A 19,926-nucleotide genomic window follows, 5' to 3' on the forward strand; every position below is an offset into this window, starting at 1 on the left:
CCTGGAGCGTCTGGATGCTGCGAGTGCGAGTGACCTCAACAGTACCCCACAAAAAGAGCTGAGCGGCCGGGTGGCAAACTGTTGACTATTAGGGTGACATTGCCAGTCTTGGTACTCCCTGATTAAAGAGAAAAAAAAGTAAAAAAAAAAAAACAACAACAAAAAAGTACCTCGTTTGAGTTGGAGTTTCTCTCAAGACTGGACTCGGCACTCTCTTCCACCCCGCAGCATCCATTGTGACCGACAGGACTTACTGACGTCTGTGACGGAATTTTTAAATCTTGTCAAAAAAAGACTGGTCAATATTGCTACCCTAAAAACAAGCAGTTTCAATTAATTCATACACCATTACAGACGTTTTTTTTTTCTTTTCTTTTTCCTTTTTCTGAGACAATAAATATTCTGTAAGAGATTAAAGGACAATACTCTGGCATGCAAGCAAGCAAAGTCTTAAATGTATAGCTTTCCATAGAGCCTAAAGAGCTAGTCCACCAAATGCACATTCCCACTGATTGACACAAGCAAAAGAAAAAAAAAAGAAAAAAAAAAAAAAAAGAAAAGCCCAGCAGAAAAACACATGCCCATGGCCAATCACAACAGCCATATTAATGAGAATAATTATAGCTTTATCATTGTTCAGCATTCGACGTATATTGCTGTGCCATAATATGAAATTGGGATTATTGTCATCATTTTTAAATAAAGACATCCTGCCTAACGAGGCATAACTTTTCTGCCAAATATAGTACGCTGTGGAATCGACATTAGAAAATCTGGTTAATAACATGATATTGCCCAACACCTAAACCCAGCTTATTGCGAGTGATGCCGTTGCCCGATCCTTTTCGACAGGCCACGCGTCACGTCCTAAACAGGCGAGAGCTCAAACTCGTTCATAGCAAACCTGTGGCTTTATATAGATGGTTTATTACAAAAGGGTTTTTCCATGAGCTGCCCACCTGACAAGACGCACGCAGACGCCCAACCTCGTCATAAACCCGGGACAAGGCGCGCCATCATTCAAACGCACTCAAAGTCAGGTATTGTCAAAATCATAGGCAGTGCTTATGCTTGTGTCTATTAGCAAATAATACCTTGTTTGCATTTTGTCCATCTCGAAAGAAAAAAAAAACAAAAAACTATACCTTCAGACTTTATATATAGATATACATATTTAACTCACTCACAACAGCAATAAAAACACGTGTAAAATCCAAATAATGGCCTATTTAAACAGCTCTTACTATCCCCCTGAGCCCTGATTGTCATTCGTTCTTACTCGTCTCAACAGTTTCCCCAGCAAGCCACTCACTGTCTGACACACGGGGGTAGAAATGAGATCAAAGCAAAAAACTAAAAAAAAAAAAAAAAAAACCTTTGCTATGATAAACCGTTACTTCTAAATACATGAAAAAAATATATAAATGATAATCATCTGAAACTGAGAAAACGAACACGAACTAAAGCACTTTGGGCCCCACAACCATGGACAGAATGCTACAACGTACATGTTCAGCTACAAATCCGGATTCACCCAAACACCACCGAAACGACTCCTGGATAAATTCTTTATGCAACCGAGACTCTGACGCTCCGATATACAATACGGCAACATTACAACAGTAACAAATGACATTGACTTTATACACAAAACAGTTAAGATAACCACAAAAGGATTTATATTAAACTCTTACAAATCTGACTTGAGTCTTATGTAGAAATGCATAAAAGATAAAAGAGTAAAAGATTTAGAGAGAGAGAGAGAGAGAGAGAGTGCTGTTATTTTTGCAAGCTTTGCCCTTTGTTGTCTGGGATGGGCCAGCTGTACGTCCATGACCATCCCTGCAACTTGTACGTATTTGTTCGTACGTGTTTCTAACTTTGGCACGGACACGGAAGGAACTTGAATGAGCAAGACCCTTAGTGTCCTGGCCCGATACTCCATCAGTCACACATCTGAGACCATGGATAAATTCCTGCTACACATTACCATCAGCTTATGCAATCTGGCAAAAATGTAAAATCTGCTGAAATAAGCTTATATATAGATGCGTCTTTTTTTTACTTTTTAATATATATTTATGTATGTGAGGCGCTATAAAATAAACTGAGGCATTTACAGCAGTTATCTCCTTGATTTTTCCCTTTACAATTCAGTGGCCTGCCATTAAACATGTACACACATGTACACCCCATACACACACACACACACACACACACACACTACAAATACACATGCACACATTCAAAGAAAAACCAAAACAAAACAAAAACAAATGGGAGAAGAGTAATGGGTATGATACCCAGATCACCTCGCTTGTAAAAGACTGAGCGGAGAGAGAGTTAAAATACGATCATAAAAAGGACAAAAGTTTCAGCCAACAGTGGCCTGAGGTAAAAAGTAGACAAAGTCCAGCTTAGCTGAGAAAGCCAGAGCTGTCACGACAAAAATGGCGCAGGTTTGCTCACACTCAGTGTATATTACAAATGAAAAAAAAGAAAGAAAGAAAATGAAGAAAAATAATAAATGACATTCAAAACTGGAAAAAAAAAACAAAAACTCTTAAATGGCTCAAATTTGATTGACTCTGTGCCTTGGAGACTAAGTGGTCTCTCAGTGCAGGATTGCTGGTGGGCGGTTCCACTGAGGGTGAACGCTCGATTCGGAAACGTGTCTGGCCCCTCTGGCTTTGGAACCGCTTGGGTTGTGGATGAAGACACGAGAGAGAGAAGGAAAGAAAAAAAAAAAAAAGTTCAAAGAAATAGGAAAAAAAAGAGACAAAAGTGAAGTGAAGAAGGAGCGTAGAAGTGCATCTCCTGCTGGTTTAAGCAGTTAGGCGAAGTACATGGTGTGCTGGGTGTCATAGTGAATCTGGACCGCCTTGGCTAGGGCCTGAGGGTCTCGACCGTTACTCTGGCCTGATACGTGACTGCCCTCCGCACTGCAGAGATAAGAAGGAAAAAAAAAAAACACAAAAAGAGATTTTAACCGTAAGAAAAAATTTCAAAACATTTAAGTTCAGTATTGACATAAAACACCAAAAGCTTTACCCCAATACTCTATACAGGTAGTCCCTAACTTATGAACATTCAAGTTACAAATTTCTGCAGATATGAATGACTCACGAACATTTGGAAGCACATCGATAGAAAATGTTGGTCCTGTTAAACTGTTCGGATGGTGAATAATCCTAATTTTGTAAAATCCACAACAAAACAGTTCACAGTCCAATACAGTGAAAAACAGCGCAGAGACAAAATGGGGTCCGAGATTTCACTCACAATTTAAAGATACAAAAGATAAAAATACTGTTACGTTTCACATGTGAGATTCATTTCCTTAAGCGCGGCTACAGTTTTTGGCCAAATGATGGCAGTGTGGGGAAAACGGGACAGCGCTTTAGTCAAGTGGAACGGTATGCTTAACATTGTATATACGTGTCAAGGGTGTACAAGACTCACTTTGTTGGAGCTAAGAACAAATCTGATTTACAAACGCGCTCCCGGAAACGGAACTCGTTCATAAGTCGGGAACTACCTGTAATTTGTATTTAAGTGGTCTGTTTTTGATTTAAAGTAACAAGTCTATCTTTTATATAAATTTCAGACTTGGCTTGGGGTTTAATTTTCATCTCATGTTCAGCATTAAATGCTCTAATCATGGCAAGATAAAGGTAAGAAGTAACAGCATAAACAAAATTAATAGAACTAAAATAAAAAATTAATACATAGATAAAAATACCCACAAAGCAATATACAAGTTCATTTGTGAGTTAAAAAAATTATATCTAAATAAAATTATTACATATTAATTTGGAATGGAAATAATTTTATTTGTGCTACCTTGTCAAAAAAAAGAAAATTTCCTAAAAAATATTCAAACCTTTGTCTGAGGGCAGTAAAAGCAGAATAGTTTTATTAAACATTGCTTCAAAATTACATTACATTACAAAACATTACATCAAACTTCAAAATCTGTCATACCTGTCATGGTCTTTGTCCACTAAGTGGTAGCGGGCACGGAAGGCGACGAGTCTGGCGTAGTACGCTGGCGCAGGGATGGAGACTGAACGTGTACAGCGCACATATGTGTGGCACAGCTGGTAGGTGAGCAGCTGCAACTCATCCGCAGTGAAGCAGTTATCGTCCCACAGTACGTGATAGTGTGAGGGACGGCTGGTGCCCTGCAGGTGGCAAAAAAAAAAAAGAAAAGTGAATTAGCAGGTGGACAGAGGAGCAGAGGGACATACAGGCAAATTACCAGACAGAAAGTGAGACACACCTGGATACCAGCATGACTGCACAGGTAGAAGTCGAACTCTGAGGGATGTGTGATGGTGCTGTCCACTGTAGTGCCGGCTGGAACATTACCACTCTTTCCAACCTTTAGGGGGCGACAAATAGATTAGGTTAAAAATGACTACAGTGTGACTAAGTCACTAAGACATTCAAGACTGAAATCTGTTATAAAGCGGTTAGTTGGACAGTTCAGGCCTCGAATTACTCACTCTCTCCGCTTTGTCGGAGCAGAAAAGTCGGGTGTGGTGACGTTTCTGCACTACGATGTAGGTGATCCCTGGCCTATAGTCCTCCTCCAGACTGATACACGCCTTTCTGATAGCAATCAGCTCTGGCCATGCAACCTACAGTACACAAAGAGAAAAATCAAACACCATTGAAGATAAAAACAGTCTGATCACTTGCCAATTATCACAGGGTCGGATTTCAACTAGCCAACTTTTTGACCTAAAGAAACCTGTGTGTAAGTCTGCACACTCAAGAACCATTATAAATTTTTTTTTAAAAACATCTATTAAAGAAATATGGTGCTCCAGCGTCATGTAATTTTATTATATACAGCCGGCCAAAATACAGTACTGGGGCAGATTTTTTATTTATTTATTTTTATACATACAATACAGAAAATGTGTGCGCTACAGAAGCTACTGCTTCCCTAAAAATTTCTAACTTGCCAACTTGAGCCGTTTGAGAGATGATTTTATATGAGCCCCAATTGCCAATGCCAATTTTTTTGCATTATACTATCTCGCTTCAAACAATACTCATTTAAAATGTATTGATAAGTAAATTGGTGTAAGCTTCTAGAAGCATAGGACCTGCAAAAATTGTTGCTTAAATTAAAGCATTCCATGCAAAATTCCCTCCAAAAATCTGTAGTGTCCGTAACCATGTCTAACTCCCGTTGCAATATCTTCATTTTTCAGGTTTATGTAAAGTCTAAATTGGCCAAGTTAAATCTAAATGACGATTAAGATCATTGAAAGATTTGAAATAAAAATAAATAAATAAAAATAAATAAAAATAAATAAAAAAAAGAGGTTACAGACACACCTACATTAGGTGAGACACTTTTTAGCACCAATACCATGTATTTGCTAACAGGAAATAATGTTACGAGTTATTAACAACATAACATTTCAAAGATTTTCCCACTTCTACAAAACATAAAAATAAAAACATTAGTAATTTGCTCGAGGGACATCTTGTACTTGAGCTAATCCTGGTGCATTTTTTAAGCACTAGAAACATACTTTTATTAAGTATCAATAGAAAAAACATAACGGCATGCTGTACACGCACCTGCTTCATCTGTCCTTCTGACACTCCTCCACGATAGTAGATGATGCGCGTGGGCTTGAAGCGGGTGGACTTGTAGAACTGGATGAGCAGCTCGCGCACCATGTTGGTGAGATCCTGGATTACTTCTTGGCTGAAGAGCTGCTCCTGGGATAAGTCCTGGCGTGAGGTCTGCACCCGTACCGTGGCGCAGTAGCGACTCGGGTGGCCGTCCATGCTGCCCACCACTGCTGCGATGGACGGCTTCTTCCCATCGCCTGCTGGAGGGTGAGTGACGTCGGCACCCAAGAAGATCACTGGTTGCTGGAATACAGATGGTCTGGGGGTGGGGGGGGGGGGGTTTATGAAGGAATAATTAGCTTTTGTTCATTTCTCATTCCTTACAACATTTATATTTGCATCATCGTTGCTACACACCTCTGATGGGGAACCAGAACGTTGTTGATGCCGCCAAGTTTAGCATTGATCTTGAGGCAGAGGTTAGACAGTGTCTGAGGGGAGGTCTTTACTACGTTCTTCACCTGGACACACTGGGTTGCCATGCCCAGCAGAGTATCTCCAACACGCTTCACTTCGGCTAGAAGACGAGACACAAAATGTTCAGCATTCTCAATTCAATTTAAAACACATTTATATCTCTAGTCACTACAACAATAAACACAAGGCAGAAGATTGGATAAATAAGTCCAGTAAATTGTTATATTAGGCCTGTGATTACCGTAGACTGGAGTTTTCCCAGGCAGGATGACCACGATAAGTTGCAATCCGACATATGACATTTTAAGGTGCTTGAACATGGGCTCGACGCTGTCTGCTCCCTGGGCGTACTTGCAGAAGCAGGGCTGGCCCTGAATGGGCATGCCTGCATCCTTTGAGATCTTCCTCAACTGGTCTGTGAAGCTCCTGAAAGGGGAGAGATGAAAAGGCTTACTTTACTGAAAATGCATTAATTGGATTTAGATTTTGCATATGAATAAATAAACACTCAGTATGACTCCAGATCAATCCCTGCTATCCGTTATCACCCAAATGAGGGATGGGTTCCCTGTTAAGTCTGGTTCCTCTCAGGGTTTCTTCCTACAGCCATCTTAAGGAGTTTTCCTCTCAGCACCTGGATCTCCTCACAAATTCCACAAATTTTCTGTTGATTCTGTAACGCTGCTTTGCGTACACCTGGGAGCCGTTTAAAACATTTTTTTGTGTTTTTTTTTTTTTGCAGTAGCGAGGACATGGCACCAAGGGTCCCAAGAATGTTAGCAAGAAGAAAAGGGAGCCGCTTTCAGTTCAGTTTTTAAAGCAGCCGGTGCCAGGAGGAATCATAAATTAAGGTTAAGTGATGTTTAATGTCCATTTATTTCATATTTTACTTCATTTACATGTGTGTTCTAAATGTTTTGATTGTTTTTATATCCAAAAATATGATTAAAGTGTTGAAAACTGGTAATATGGGTAATATTTTTTGGGTGGCTGGAACGGATTATCTGCTTTTACATTATTTTCTATGGGACAATGTGTTTCACAATACAAACTTTCACCTTAAGAACTCTTCTCCGGAGCGGATTAAATTTGTATGCCGAGATACCACTGTAAACCGAGGTGACAATAATGTGTATAGAAAACTGGAACCACTGTAAGACTGAAATATTCTGAGGACTAAGACAAACTGTCCGAACAGGATTTTCACCTAAATTTAATCCGAGGTCTTTTAACTGTAATTGAATTTTTTTTATTTAGCTCCTTCTCTAACTTTTCAAAAGCCCAATAGTAAAAATAAGGCTTCAATAGCGAAAAACAAGTCGGGAACTCACTTGAGCAGGTCCTCTCTGCACTGTTTCTGAGGGGCGAAGCAGGCTACAGCCCACACCTTGATTTCGATGCCTGCGTAGAATTGCTTGCCCCTCATGTCCCACACGCCCTGGTTGGGCGTAGCGACTGTTTTGTTCTGTGAAAAGAGTTCCCTACACTCTTAGTGAAGCTCAGAGACTCGACACTAAATAATCAAAAACATTACAATATTTCTCAAAACTTAACATTAATCTAAAATCATGTGCTCAGACATAAATAAAATGTTTAAACAAGCAGAATTCAATCATTACGTTTAACAGTGTCTAAATTTGTTCATTAGGCATAAAAATCTATCTAACACTAATCAATACACACCTCCAGTTTTCAGGGAATGTACTGTTTAAGATACCAATTCTTCTTTTTCTGTTCTAGAATATTTAAATTGAATACCCTAAAATTCCAAGGTTTTGCTTTTTTCACTTGTTAGCTTTTAATTATGTAGACACTGAAGACTGGAGGTAATCATATGTTAGAACAGCAAGTGGTTAAAACATCAAGCCATGTGTGTATGTGTACATTAAAACAGTGGTTTTAATTAATGATGCATGTTTCATTTAATTAACAATACTCATCATTTTGCCCTAATTATTATTATTATTATTAATTATACAGTAAAAAGATTACAGGTAAACAATTAAGTGAACTAAAATGAAATGACATTGTGAAGGTAAACAAAAATGAAAGATTGCTTTTCTCTTTATGTTTTACGAGTCTACATTTCCAAATACTGTTGAGAAACAACAAAGAAAATTTTGCCTGAACGGTTAATAAACTGAAGAGCTGCGCACAAATTTTTGTGCAAACAGAAAAGCAGTCTTTCAAAAGCATACTCCATACGTTCCCGAGGAAGAGGATAAGATTCCGTTGGATTGATCAGATCAGATCAGAGAACACTTCACGCAGATAAATCTTTAGAGGAATAATTTATATTAATAAATGGCTTAAATTGTCATGCAAGAATCAATAACCGACAGAAATCCAGACACAAACTTACACATGCATTAGAGATTATAAAACAATGAATCTGATCATCCTCCTCTTGATTAGTCCATTCATCCCACCACAAAAATCACAAACACACACACTCGCCTGTGTTTATGGCCCCACCCGTACTCACCCTGCACCCGTGCCCCAGTACTCACCCTGCCACAGTCCCTCCCAGTGTCTGTACTCACCCGGCCCCCATACTGCAGCATGGGCGCTGGGAGGACCCGCCCCGTCACCTCCGTCATGTCGTTGTGCACCACGATGCCAAACTCTTTTAGGTAGGGGTCAGGGCCGCCCACCATGCTGTTGCTTTTGACCTAAAAGACATGAGATTCTATAAATTTAGGGGTTTAAAAAAAAAAAAAAAAAAACACACACATACACGCGCACACACAAACAGGCAGTGACAGGGGGGAAAAAAACAAAAACCATCCAGGATGTGATAGCTGGTAATACTGGATAAACATAAGTTATATATAAATAATGACTGCTATACATTGTTGTAAGAAAAGTACATGCTTAAAAAAAAAAAAAAAAAAAAAAAAAAAACACACACACAAGGAAAATATCAAATGGCCTTAAAAAAAAAAACCTGAAATCATATACAAAAAGACACAAAAATAATGCAAAGATTGTAACAACTTACTGTATCTCTTAATTTTTTATAATTTTATAAAATTAAAAAATCTCCCCCATTTCATACTTTATATACACCCTACTTTTCTTATTTTCTTTTATTACAGGGTTATTAGCATTCATATAAGCATTTTACTTTATATCATACTGTGTAAGTCACAAATAATATGTAAACTTGATTTAAACAGATTACAATCACCCGACCTATTAATAAATAACCTAATACCTTCTAGTTACACACTAGAATCTAAACACACACCAAAAACCAAGGGTAAAAGGTGTGGTTTGATCCCTACTTACTATTAAGCAGCTGTGTCATTTACCTAATACTTTAGATGAAAAAAAAAGGAAAAAAATGAGAAAAGGTTCAGGTGGCTCCTGTGACGCTATAGGATGGGAGTTACAAAAAGAAAGATTTTTACATCTTCCTAGATGTGCAGCAAGTCTCATGGTAAAAATCTAACCACGACTTATGGATTAGAAATAATATTTTTACTCAATTCCTCCATTAATTTTTTTTTCTTACCAAATCCGTCAGGAACGATAGGCAGTATGTTTTTCTGGCACAAATTTGTGAATGATGTTGAAATCTGTAATTATTGATTTAAAACACAATAGAAGTATAACACCACAAATCCAGAGCAAAAAACAAAAAAAAACCTGCTATATAATAAAACATTAAATATATTAGCACAATACATCTCCAAATGGTAAAGGATAACGAGTAGCATTTTTTTTTATCAGCTGCAACGATGATTGTGTGCACATGACGGTCCCATGATCCATCCTCAGTTGTAGATGCCGCCCTCCTTTTTTAACATACACTGTTCACAGTCATATTTGTTCATACCCTTCCCTGCATTGACTTGCACCACTCACTTTTACACTGCTGTCACTTTCAACGACTATAACTCTGAATTTCTCAATTTTCTGTAGCCCAGGGGTAGCTCAGTGGTTAAGGCATTGGACTATGGTTCGGAAGATCCCAGGTTCAAACCCCACAACCATCAAGTTGCCACTGTTGGGCCCTTGAGCAAGGCCCTTAACCCTCAACTGCTCAAATGTATAATGAGATAAAAAATGCCTGCCAAATGCCTAAATGTAAATGTGGTCTATCCACTAACATTTATCCTCATTCATTTCATATATATTATACTCTTTTTATCTTAGTAATTTCTGTTGTAGTATGATCATCTTCCTGGCTTTTTCCCCCTCTTTAAACTACACCATACATGATGGACAATATGTAACCGAAACTACATGATTCTTGTATATGTTACCATCCTTGCTACTGGATAATGTTTTTCCCCCCCTTCGGAATCAATAAAGTATCCATCATGTGGTATACCATCCATGGTCACAGTAAACATAGGTTGATTTATACTTGCTGTTAACCACATGTTTGCAAGTCTGCCGCCGTTTATATTCTGCGGTCATTTGAGTGGCACAAAACCAAGGTTTTAAGGAGAAACAGAGTCTGATTAACATTACTAGTACAAACTAGTATAAAATTCGACTCGGGGAAAACCAACGGAAGGAGGGGTTTGGGCTTCATGGCACCATCTTGTGGGCACTGCATGCACATATGCAATAAATGATAAAAGGAAAATACAGCCAGAGTTCACGGTCTCAGTTGAATATCGGGAGTCGACTGTACAAAGGTTAGTAATGCACTCTTTAATACAACGGTTGCTACAGGATGAATACTGTTCTATACCCAAATTGCACCAGGATCATATTTTTATAAGTTTATGCACTCCTAGACCCAAAGATTGTTTTGTTCTACTTAAGTGTAAAAAACAGTTATGACTATAAATATGAATACATTTTAACTTGCAACATGAAGCATTTAAGGTTAATCTACATAATAAGATCATCCTGTGTCAATCCTGTCACCACATATTTCAGCAGACATTAAACCTTTCTCCTAATTTACTTGAAAAGGCTAAACCTGGGTCAATTCAACGTTCTTCTACAATAAAGAAAATTGCAGGAAACACTTTTTGGTTGATTACAGGTTTGACAGTAAAACAACTAACTGTGCAGGAGATGAAAAGCAGAGAGAGGAGCTCACCAGCCTGCTGATCTCCTCTTGGCGATCGGGAGCTGAGCGGGCCGTGGCTTTAATCATGGTGGAGGTTTGGTTATCGGTTAACTTCTTTATGCAGCGCTGGCCTGCCACAATATTACAGACCTGGAGAAATGGACAAAAACTTTGAGTTTGAATGTGCATGGAGAATTTTTTTTTTAATATATATATAATTTCAAACAGAGATTAATTATGTCATGTTAACTGAGGAGAACCTGCAAAATTAAGGCAAAACGTTTCACACCATAGAGACGGAAATGCACTATTTGGAGAAGCTACAGATTTGCATCTTTGCATAAATTTTGAATTAAAACTCTCATACTCAGCAAAAAAAAAAAAAAAACCTCCTCTAACTTTTAAATGTTTTTACTTTAAATAAACTTAATGTGTAAATACTTGTTTGAACACTAAAAGAGTCAACACCATAAGACAAACTAAAAATGTTTCACCATGTGTCCCTGTGTCCCACCATCTCCTCCTCATGGACTGCCTATTGTGGACAGTCTGAGCCCTGATGGAGGGATTGTGTGTTCCTGGTGTGACTCGGGCAGTTGTTGTGGCCATCCTGTACCTGTCACGCAGGTGTGATATTCGGATGTACCTATCCTGTGCACGTGTTGTTACACATGGTCTTCCACTGCGAGGATGATCAGCTGTCCTTCCTGTCTCGCTGTAGCGCAGTCTTAGGCGTCTCACACATGTGGACATGGCAATTTATTTCCCCTAGCCACATCAGCAGTCCTCATGCCTCCCTGCAGCATGCCTAATGCACGTTCACGCAGATGAGCAGGGACCCTGGGCATCTTTCTTTAAGTGTTTTTCACAGTCGGTTAACAAGTCTCTTTGGTCTCCTGCATTTTTAGAACTGTGACCTTAAATGCCTACTTTCTGTAAGCTGTTAAGGTCTTAACGACCATTCCACAGGTGCATGTTAATTAATTGATTATGGTTAATTGAACATGCATGGAAAACATTGTTTAAACCCTTTACAATGAAGCTCTGTAAAGTTGTTTAGATTTTTACAACATTATTGTTGAAATACACAGTCCTGAAAAAGGGACGTTTCTTTTTTTGCTGAGTATATATATATATATATATATATAATTTTTTTTTTTTTTTTTAAAGGCTCACCTCAAGGGGAAGGTATGTGTGCTTCTGTTCTTGCCCCACCTGAAGGCAGGGTAAATGGGGGTATTTAAGTTGTAGACTGTATTTCTGTTTGAAATATTGAGCTACGGTACATTCCATGGCTTGTCCATTTTCTAGCTGCAAAGGAAACCTGCCAAAGCAAGAGTTATATTTATTAGCAGGTAGAACGCCCTTTAGAAGGTATTGATCCAAGTTTCACAATGCAATGATCACTCATCAACAATGCTGATTAAATAAACACCCTTAAAAGGTTTAAACAGGAATGCTTTAAGTTAAAACACTACTACTAATCGATGTCTCTGATTGCACAGGAGGTTAGGCCTTGAATGTGTTAGCGAGACGCACGTCTGGTGGCTGGCTGGGCGGCGGGTGACATTGCAGACGCGGTACTTCCTCTTCATCTGTCCACAGTGTGTGACCTCCACTTTTAACCCTGTTCGCACATGAAGAAAAAAAAAATGTTTTTTTTTTTTTTTTTTTTTTTAAAAAGAGAGCCTTAAACATGAGCTGGGTCGAATCAGAATGAGCAGAAATTGAATATTTAAGAGTTTGGGGTACAGGGGGTCTGGGAACGGAGCTGCCGACTCACCTCGGATCTCCTTGGTGAACTTGACGCGTTGGGAATCTGTAAGGGGCTTGGTTTGCTCGTTAATGTTTTGGATATCTAGAACCTCACACATAAACTCGATCACTGGCTGGGCGCGATAGAATGCTGTGGCTGAAACTACGGGATTTTTGGAAACAAAACATGGGAGACAATTAGTTCAACAATTAGTTCAACAATTACTTCAACTTATTTTAAAGTACAGAATTACAACCAAAGAAACAAAAGTCGTTTTTTTTTTTTTTTTTTTTACCATCGATGTTGAGCATCATGTTCCACATGGCTGGACGAACTGATTGATGGAACCCGAACCACACCTCCCTGCCTCCACCTAGCGGATGGTAATAGCCTTCAGGTGGAGAGAAGAAAGAACGGCCTACAGGAGTGTACCTGAGGGGAAGAAAAAAAAAAAAGGAAAGTAAACAACGTGATAATTATTAACCAGTGCATTTACACACATATCCGCCTACAGCTACACCAATTCAAATAAAATCCTTTTTTTTTCTTTCAAAAATGAGTCTGGGACAAACTATAAAATGATCTTTCCTTAAATGCTAAACAATCAAAGTGAAATAAAAATATAAATTTTTATAGCAGTGTAACATTAGCTTGCCTCATGGAGGGAAGATGGCGCGTGATGACATCCAGAGCCTGCACAGAGTCTTCAGGAACCTCGTTTAGATGACCGGAAAGAGCCTCCAGAAGCATCTGCAGACTGACTACCGACACCCACTGCAGAGACACCTTAAAGGTCTGGTCCTTCCCTTCGCCCGGCAGAGTCACTTCCAGATCCACCTGAAACAGATGAAAGCAGTGGTGATGTTTGTTGAAGTTCACAGAAGTGTTTTGCTCAAAAACGGAGAAATCAAATGATTACCACACCTAATCAAGCTCACAAAGTCCAACACTACTTAAAGGCAGCAGCATCCTTTTCTTTTTTTTTTTTACACCATGCAAGCTTCTTCAGGAGTCATTTGTTTGTTATTCCATATTAAAACTAGATAAGATGTTTAAGAATAATTTTTCCAAACGCGCAAATCCAAATTTAGTTTTAAAAACCTTTTACGAAGTGTCCACAGAATAAAAGCAGCACAAGGATTACAGTCAAATAATATATGTTTGAAGGACAGAAGAGTTTTACATCATGAACACAAATGCATCTACTGTACATCCTAGTGTTGCATACGCAAAAAAATAAATTGAATGCATTTAATTGTGGGACGATTAGTCTGATCTAAACACAGCCTCATTAAGCTCTAAAAACAATACCACATTACTTTACAAATTGACAGTATTAGGCTTTTATTTACAGAGACAAACCATTAGTCTGTATAGTACTGTAGATTCTGATCTAGTTGGTATGTACCAAACCCCTGCTTTGTGCATCTCAGGTGATGTATGTGAGGCTCATGAACCTCCTGAGGATAAACTTTCTACTAAATTTTGGGTCATGATTTGTGATCACTCAGTTAAAGGAGCGTTAGTGCGGTGAGATACTGATGTTAAGGCTAGGAGACAGTTGGTGCAAATGAGTATCAGTACAGAAAAAAAAAAAAAAAACCTGTGTGGCGCTGCAGAAGTATGTGGTTTGCGTTACCCCTAAGCACATTTTTTTTACGATGCTGCTTCCACAACCACAAGCAAATGTGCAAAATAGCCCGACACCATGTGATACGTGATGGAAGTTCTATGTGAAAACTCATACACACACCCTGACTCGGACGGGTCATCTTTTCACCTTTAGACCTGCCTAGTTTTAGCTTTAAATGCCAGCTTACCCGGTCCCTCCCGATGGGTAGTGGGTGAGCCGTGTACATGTTCCTCTTTCCGTCATATCCAGGCTGCCGGTCCCCGAAGATCTGCATCTTGAAGTGTCTCACCATGGTGTCCACCACCTCTCTGTAGCACACACACACACAATTTATCAGTTTTTTTTTTTGTTTAAAAAAAATAAATAAAAAAACATCATTAACCATCATGTCTTCCACTCGCCACTGCTTTTGGTAGACGAATCGCACCTGTTGACCCTCCGGGGTCGTTTCTCTGGCTTGATTTCGATGTCATAGTGGTAGACATCGATCTTCGGGATCTGCACCTGGAAGTGATTGGCCAGCAGGCGAATCGGCTTCCCCACCGTGCCCAGGCCGGGTCGGCGTGGTGGCTGAAAGAGGGAGGTAGGGGCAGGCGGGCCTACGGAGAAACGGACAAAAATAATAAGTGTTTAATTAAAAAAAAAAAAAATTATCTTCATTCTAGGTTTGTGTAAAATAAACAGTCTGGCCGACATGTGTTTGGACAAAGCACGAGAACACAGACACGACCAATGCAGAAAATCACAAAACAATCATGAAGTGCAATTATTCTCAAAGAGGCTATTTTTGTCCTTCTGTTCATCATATAAAACTCATCCCTTTTCTGCACTGTGTTTGGATATGCAACGTTTCCATTGTTCTGAAAACGACCTGGCATTCGATATGGGGGGTGGGGGTTAATAATACATTGTTAAGGGGTGGATGCTGTAACGCTTTGCCGAATTGAAGAGGTCAAGACCTATCGTGTTTATCCATGCTCCAGTTAGCATGTAATCCACAGGGGGTCTTCTGTGGTCTGTCCTGATCCTCACCTCCTTCTCCTATTAAGTCTATAGGGCTCTGTGTGTTTAATAAAAAAAATATTAAACTGGATTAACATGCTTATTGGACTGACCAGTATTTTTTTCCCCTTCTTCCAGTAGCTCTGTAACGACAAGATTATTAAAACTGCTGCATTTGATAGTAAAATGTAACTCTACTGGTATATCACAAATTTTCCCAAGGATGATACACACACATCTTGCATGCATGTTAAATTACTAATATTATTTCCACATACTCCACATTCACATAGGGCAGACGCTCTTATCCTTACAATTTTTTTAATCATGTGTTATGAATATTATGAATTAAATGCCTCCTATTATTTAAAAAATGTAGTTATTTTACTCCTTACTCCAAAATAAACTTTTGGCAACACGAAATTCATGAGTTGCTTTTGCTTTTAAATATTGTAGTGTCCAAACGTTCCCCCTGGTTGACACGATGAAGGTAAGAAGCAGATTAATGACCGTTTGAGTCAGTAATGACATCGAGCACATGGTGAGAACCTGGATTACATTACTCAGCTGAGCAGGAGGATCATCCGTGACACCAAGAACATGCAGAGGGAATCCCCGTGGCTCTCAATCAGTGAGAAGCCTGCAACCTTTAATACAGACACCCTTAGAGACAGGACATTGCCGTAATATCTGACGTTTATTCACTGGTGCTTAATAGAGCGATGAAGCCGCAGCTGCTGTGTGTACGAGTCTACGTCTACTAAGTAGTATCAGTACACTTGTGGGCCTTTTTATTCTTCCATTTAAAGACAGTGGTGGTAGAATGACACAAATCATGTCACGCTACTTGCAAGCTAAATTTAAAAGAGGTGGCATGAGGTCTGCCTTCTAAAGCCTAGAATTATTAAAGGGGTCTTGAATGCAATAAGAACCCTAGAACACACTTCTTAACTATGTTAAAGTAAGTTTGTGGGGGAGGAGGTCCACTAACCCCCCCCCCCAAGTGGTACTTGCCAACCTTTGCTAAAACTGTCCCAACTACCTACAAACCTCATCCAAGCTCCAAAACATGTGGAAGGGTTATTTACTACGCAATTTATGCAATTTTTTTTCCTTCTGATGCAAAGTGAATGTTTATTACCTTCCAAAACATTTCACATCAAAATCAAACTTCAATAATAAAAGTCTTCAGGAGGTGAAATGCGAGCTAATTTGTGTTTTAACAAATAGCTGTGGATCAAAATTCACTCCTCATTCACAAGGGTGTCTTGAAACCCTCTAAGGTTTGGGAGATTTATTTGTGTGTTTTTTTTAAAAGGCAGCATATAATACATAAATCAAGGCCAATGTTAAAATATAAGTCACACAATCAGATACAGACAAGCTGGGGAAATAAACACATTACACACACACATATTCAAGAAGTAAACAGACCTCTGTAATCTTGTGATTTAAAAAAAGAAAAAAAAGACACATCAGAATGTTCTGCCGTTATTATGACTACTACTTGTTTACTTCTTTTTCAGACAGATTTTAACCAATGAAAATTCAATTATTATTATTTACAAAAAGAAAAGAAAAATTTAAATTGTTGGTCAATCTGAGGGTGGACTCCCAAAGAGAGAGATACTGATAAAGAATTTAAAATATGCTTTTCTATCGTCAATTACAGTTCAATCTAACAGTCGTTGCAATTTCTCCTCACTATTTCTTTTCACTTGCGCCTGATAAACATTCAAAATCTTTAAACATGAAAAAAAGTCTTTTTTTAAAAAAGAACTATACTATAAACTATACTTAAAGAAAGAGATATACAGAAAAATGAGTAGTTAGGAAATAAATGTACTATCCTTATATGAGGACATTCAGGTCTCAAGAGACTTTAAAGAAAAGGATAAAAAATTATAATAATAATAATTTTAATCACCAGGTCATGACCTAGTCATCCTGGACCTTTTGAACAACAACTTTATGCATTCTGAATATCTGTTGAGAAAAACAAAGCTCTCGTTTTATGCCTAGGCGAGTTATTGTTCTTAAAGCCGCTAGGGGAAAGTGAACAAATCATAAAGTATAAAAAGATAAATCTTACGTACATTTCCAAAATAAATGAATTTAAAAAAGCACCATATTTATTTTGAATATAAATTTAATCCTAGAGCTCTTGTTTTGTCTTGCATGTATGAAAAGATCCAAAAATCTGCTTGCATGACTCGAAATATCAGATGGAGGACCCTCATGGGGTGGGGTGGACTGGACATCCTGAGGGCTATATGCCAGGACAACTAGGCTACGCTAGGAACACTCTCTCACACACTCACTACAAGCAATTTGGGAACGCCAATTAACCTAATCTGTAGGTCTAATCTGGAGGAAACCAAAAAAGCATTGGGAAGAACACAGACCCTAAGGTGGGAATTGAACCCTCGACCCTGGAGGTGCGAGGCGACAGTTAAGGAGGGTGGCCAAAAAAAAATAAAATAAAATAAAATAACTAAACTTTCTCTTACGATACAGACTTTAAACAGTTTGATGATGAAGCGATAATCTTAATAAACTTCCTGTAAGGGTATGGCACTCCAAAGGGAAAAAAAAGGCATGATCTATTGAACTGCTATTAAAAGTTTCTTTTTTTTTAATGACCAATGCTCTTGCAGTTGTATTGTATTTTCTTTCACTTTTTTAATGCATAGGCATTTACACTAATTTTCCAATAGACAGGTGAGTTTTCGGCTGCTGGGGTAAAAACAAGGGACAATAAAAGTCGGATAATACATTTTTTTGAAGAGTGCATGAGACAAATGAGAGCACTGATGCACCACTTTTCCCCCCTCTCTGTCTGTGTTCTTAGTGCATTCGGAATCGGTGTGTTTTTCGAACAAACATACACACACTGGTGACTCCTTCCGCTTTTCACAAAGCTGTCCGCTCAGCCAGGGAGGGAAGGAGGAGTGTTTACTTTCACTCGTTCAGCCCTTTGCACATCTAGTAAGACAAAATGGGGATCCACTCCCAGCCCCGGTCCGCTACAGGAATGCCATTTTGTCCGCACGGACCTGGATAATGATGATGATGATGGCCCGCAGCACGCGACGACGGTAACCCGCGTGTCCGTCATGTGCGCGAGTGTCCTGTCTCTGTCTGTCCGCCTTGTGGCTCAATCACACCCCGGTGTATAAACACGCTTAAAACCCGAGTCCATTCTCAGCATGTGCTTCGACCAGGACGGGAACACGCCAGTAGAATGATTGTTCTAATTGATTGACACCTGGGTTTCCACTTAACGCTCAAACATTCCAAAAAACAAAAACAAAAAAAGCTTCCGTATTTTGGTAGCTAAACGCCACTTCCTTTTACAACAAAGCCTCTGAAATAAGGAGGAAACGCTAGCAAATGACCAGCTACCTACCAAACTGACTGACTACTCACTCCTTCTCCCTCACTCACACACACACACACACACACGTACAAAAACACACCAGTTCATTCTCGGTTAAATCCCCGACCATCGTCGTGACAATACTGTTCTGTTCTCTGTGCTACAGTTCACAGCGCTGCTACACAATAAATAACTGTCCCGACGTCACTCACACACACTTGTTGGCTTTCCGACCAAGTCCTCATCTCGTCAGGTCGCTATATTAAACAAGCAAACGCCAGCACAATTCCGAAAAAGCTACGCTGACGCTAGTGCGTTTGTTTTCGTTTTTTTTTGTCTCTGAGGCCTACACGAGCGCAGCAGCCTCGGCCCACAGTGACGCGCTGCGCCGACCTGCGCGCCACTGTCACCGGCCACAGGCTCTCCACATGTTCCCCGCGCTTACCGGGTCCGAGCGCTTCCATGGCCGAGGGCTCTCTCTCCGTCTCTGTCCCGGCCTGGCGGCTCCGTACCGACACTGAAATTGGGGGCGGTATCTCGAAGCTTAATGTGGCTTTACTATAAGAACTGGAAAGGTACGTATCCGTGCTCGGATCTGCGGGGCTGCGTTGTCTTCGGTGTGATTTAAAGCAGATCCATTGGATTTGTAACTGAGCATGCGTCAGAACGTGCGCAGCTCGTACCGCGCATGCGCAATTGCACGGGCCTCACAAAACAGGAGATAAACGTGGATTCTGTAGAGAAATAATAATAATAATAAACAACTCCTCGTTAAAGTTGGAGGATAAATACCAAACAAAGACGCAGCGTTTTAACAGATTTTTTAAAAGGTTCATTAGTTCATTGATTTCTAAAAGGTATGGTTACAAAAAAGTAATTTTCTTAACCACAAAGAAATTAGAGCTTTTTTAAGTGTAATAGCATTAAAACGACTAAGTTTGTTTAGTTAAAAATCCGTAGAATCTTTACGTGTTTATGTGCAACTTTAAACACATTGATCTATGGAAACCAAGGCGCCGACATTTCCAGCCAATCACCGACCGAGT

At 39.3% G+C, this 19,926-nt stretch overlaps 1 protein-coding gene across 2 annotated transcripts; it reads right to left on the reverse strand.

The window, feature by feature from the left end:
- Positions 1-1,761: 1,761 nt before the first annotated feature.
- ago4 (argonaute RISC component 4) lies at positions 1,762-19,504 on the reverse strand. 2 transcript variants are annotated; one of them, XM_053491812.1, is made up of 18 exons: positions 19,326-19,504; positions 14,927-15,098; positions 14,687-14,807; positions 13,522-13,703; positions 13,162-13,298; positions 12,894-13,028; positions 12,650-12,737; positions 12,287-12,434; positions 11,141-11,260; positions 8,619-8,747; positions 7,407-7,540; positions 6,317-6,501; positions 6,016-6,175; positions 5,602-5,917; positions 4,509-4,643; positions 4,283-4,384; positions 3,985-4,184; positions 1,762-2,942 (listed from the first exon to the last, which is right to left on the reverse strand). In XM_053491812.1, exons 1-18 carry the CDS (start codon positions 19,342-19,344, stop codon positions 2,834-2,836), a joined length of 2,592 nt encoding a protein of 863 aa, XP_053347787.1. In that variant the 5' UTR covers positions 19,345-19,504; the 3' UTR covers positions 1,762-2,833. The 2 variants fall into 2 exon arrangements, with proteins under 2 accessions (XP_053347787.1, XP_053347786.1); XM_053491811.1 differs by having other exon boundaries at positions 8,586-8,747.
- Between the last annotated feature and the right edge of the window lie 422 nt (positions 19,505-19,926).

The sequence above is a fragment of the Clarias gariepinus genome, chromosome 3 (assembly GCF_024256425.1).
Source record: "Clarias gariepinus isolate MV-2021 ecotype Netherlands chromosome 3, CGAR_prim_01v2, whole genome shotgun sequence".
Taxonomy (NCBI): Eukaryota; Metazoa; Chordata; class Actinopteri; order Siluriformes; family Clariidae; genus Clarias; species Clarias gariepinus.

What these genes read in the sequence shown, in the direction of transcription:
- ago4 (XM_053491811.1), bottom strand. An exon ending in CGCCATCTTCCCTCCATGAG is followed by an intron (nt 13,299 to 13,521) that starts GCAAGCTAATGT and finishes TCTTCCCCTCAG; the next exon opens with GTACACTCCTGTAGGCCGTT. An exon ending in GTTCACCAAGGAGATCCGAG is followed by an intron (nt 12,738 to 12,893) that starts GTGAGTCGGCAG and finishes ATGTGCGAACAG; the next exon opens with GGTTAAAAGTGGAGGTCACA.